The 2,384-nt window shown below is 51.3% G+C and overlaps 1 protein-coding gene across 4 annotated transcripts in view; it reads left to right on the forward strand.

Annotated features, from left to right (window-relative positions):
- Positions 1–2,384, forward strand: part of GPR107 (G protein-coupled receptor 107) — a 71,166-nt gene continuing 68,782 nt past the window's right edge. For all 4 annotated transcript variants that reach the window (XR_005835282.1, XM_040632067.1, XM_040632069.1 and 1 more), the window contains exon 1: positions 1–1,313. Coding sequence is in view for 3 of the 4 variants with exons in the window: in XM_040632067.1 (XP_040488001.1) it covers positions 1,173–1,313 (141 nt within the window). In the remaining variant the exon portion in view is untranslated. The remainder of the gene's footprint in view (positions 1,314–2,384) is intronic.

The following is a 2,384-nucleotide window of genomic DNA, read 5'->3' on the forward strand; positions in this document are numbered from 1 at the left end:
CTCAGTGCAGCCCGTTAGGGTCATTAAAATATATCATGTTAATTTCAGTTCCTAGTTCCAATTAAAACTTCAAGAATCATATTCTGTCATAAAATACACTAGTGGTTTTTACTTTCTCCTTTTACTTACATCATTTCACACAAAGAGCCCGTATTACTTGTATGGCAAGCTAAAACAGAATCTAAAAACTAAATAAACTTGGCCAGTCTACTGGCAATTTTCATAAGCATATTCTTCTATAACTTCTTGACAAAATGGTGAGAGAAGGGAACCAACTACTGAATTCACCATTGAAGACCTCCCTATAAATACCACAGATTAGAAGCAAAGAAAGTTTCCACACAGAATTAAGAGAAAAACGTTGAGACTCAAACTCCCGAGGTCACATGAGGCATGTGCCAAACTAACACAGTATTTAAAGGTTTCCTTTTGATTGTCAACCTGGAACAAACGACTTAATTTCTTAGAGCCTCAGTTTGCTTACCTGTAAAGTGGGGATAAAGATCATACCTACCTCCTACCTCACCAGAGTTTTCCAAGGATCAAATGCAATAATGCACACAAAAGGCCTAGGTACCCGACAAGGACTCAATAAATCGTATTACTGCAAACATTTCGTCTGAAATTTTAGTGTGAGGTGCCTCAACAAAACCAAGGGACCTATGACAAGCCAGGAACTCGGTATTTTCCACCAACTCAACGCCGCTCCTGAAACCAGTCCGCTCATCGGCCGGGCACGGTGCCGTACCCACAGTGTAAGACTTCCCACCCGCAGGGAACCCGGATCCCCCTGCGGTCGCTGCCTCGCAGGCCCAAGGTCGCTTGCAAAACTCCGCGGGGCGGACATGAGGCCCCGTGAGGGTGGAGGGGGAGGAGTGTCCTGCCCGGCGACAGTTGCCACGGCAACCGCCACAAATTTCTCAACCCTGGGGTGGGGGGGCTCCACCTCTTCCGGCTAAACCGAAAGTCTGCACAGGGGAGCCAAACTGAACGGCCCCAAGGTGGCCACTTTCGGCCCCTCGGCCACGTCCCCGGCCGCACGCCCCAGGAAACGGGCCGGAGGCACCGCGCTGCCTGCCGCCCACCTCCTCTTCCAGGCCCTTCCGGGAGCTGCCGCCCTTTGCCCCCGGAAGTGGGCGGGAGAGGAAGCGGCTGGTGATGCTGGAACAAACATGGCCGTCCCGGCGCTAGTCGGCCCCTCGGGCTCCCGCTGTCCTCCGCTGGCCGCCGGCCTCCGGCTGTTCCCACTGCTGGGGCTGCTGCAGCTGCTGGCCCAGCCCGGCCTGAGCCGCGTCCACCACCTGGCGCTCAAGGTAAGGCCGGCCAGGGCCGGGCAGGACCGGGCAGGGCCGGGCGGGGGGCGGGGGGCGGAGGCCGAGGTCTCTCTCCTGGGCTGGAGGCAACTTTGGCCCACGGTGGGGGGGTCTCTGAGCGATTGCCCCCACCCCTCCTTGCCCCCGGCGCGGCCTGTCTTTGAGAGGGGTCTGTTGGGAACGGTGGAAATGGCGGGGGTCATCGGGCCGTCTGGAAGGGGCAGGAAGATTCGAGCTGAGCCTCAGAGGGGAAGGGGCTGAACTGCGGCGTTAACCCCAAGGATTCGGGAGGCCGCGCTTGCAGTCCCTGCTGGCTTCCCGAGGTTTCTAGCGGAAAGCGACCAGCTTTTCCCCCTCCCTTTGCGCCTCTAACTTTTATCCCCGACTTCGCTTGTCCTCGGTGTTCACTCTTCATCTTCTTATGCCCCTTGAAGGTACGTGAAACCTTAGCCTCAGTTTCCCGGTTCGGCCTAAGGCACTGTCTGGACTGATGAAAGCAGGAATCTCCAGGAGGAATTTCAGATCTTTTTTTCTTTTTTAAGGAATTTCAAATCTTGCTTGAAATACACGACCGAGAATTTAAAACTAGCATTAAAACGTGTTTCTAATTAGAAGGCCTGCCCTTTTTTCCCTCCCTCCTGTAGTTGTCTGTCTAGGGAAGAGATTTATGATAGACCTAGAATGATCCCTTGGATCTTACTTTATAACTCACAGCTAACAGGCGTCCAAGGCTAAAACTGCCTCCAAGCGGTTCAGCAGGTTAATATATTTGGGGAGTAGAAAAATAAGTCGTTATGACCCAAAGCCTTGTACATGTTTTTCATAATGTACAATTTTCTAAGAAGTTGTAGGATTATAGGAAGTTCGTCTTATTAAAACACATTACTTTAACAAACCATGAAGCATTGTATTTCATGAAGGTAGAGTTTAAAGAGTATAGAATGCAGATTAAAAAGCCTGGCCAGACCCATGCACCAACTTCTGGTTCTCAGCTTTTTTGTTTGTAAGTAAAAATTATCCTGATTAAAATGGTTCTTAAGTGCAGGGAGATAGGTGAGTCTTGACTTCTTT

The sequence above is a fragment of the Ursus maritimus genome, unplaced genomic scaffold, assembly GCF_017311325.1.
Source record: "Ursus maritimus isolate PB19 unplaced genomic scaffold, ASM1731132v1 scaffold_17, whole genome shotgun sequence".
Taxonomy (NCBI): Eukaryota; Metazoa; Chordata; class Mammalia; order Carnivora; family Ursidae; genus Ursus; species Ursus maritimus.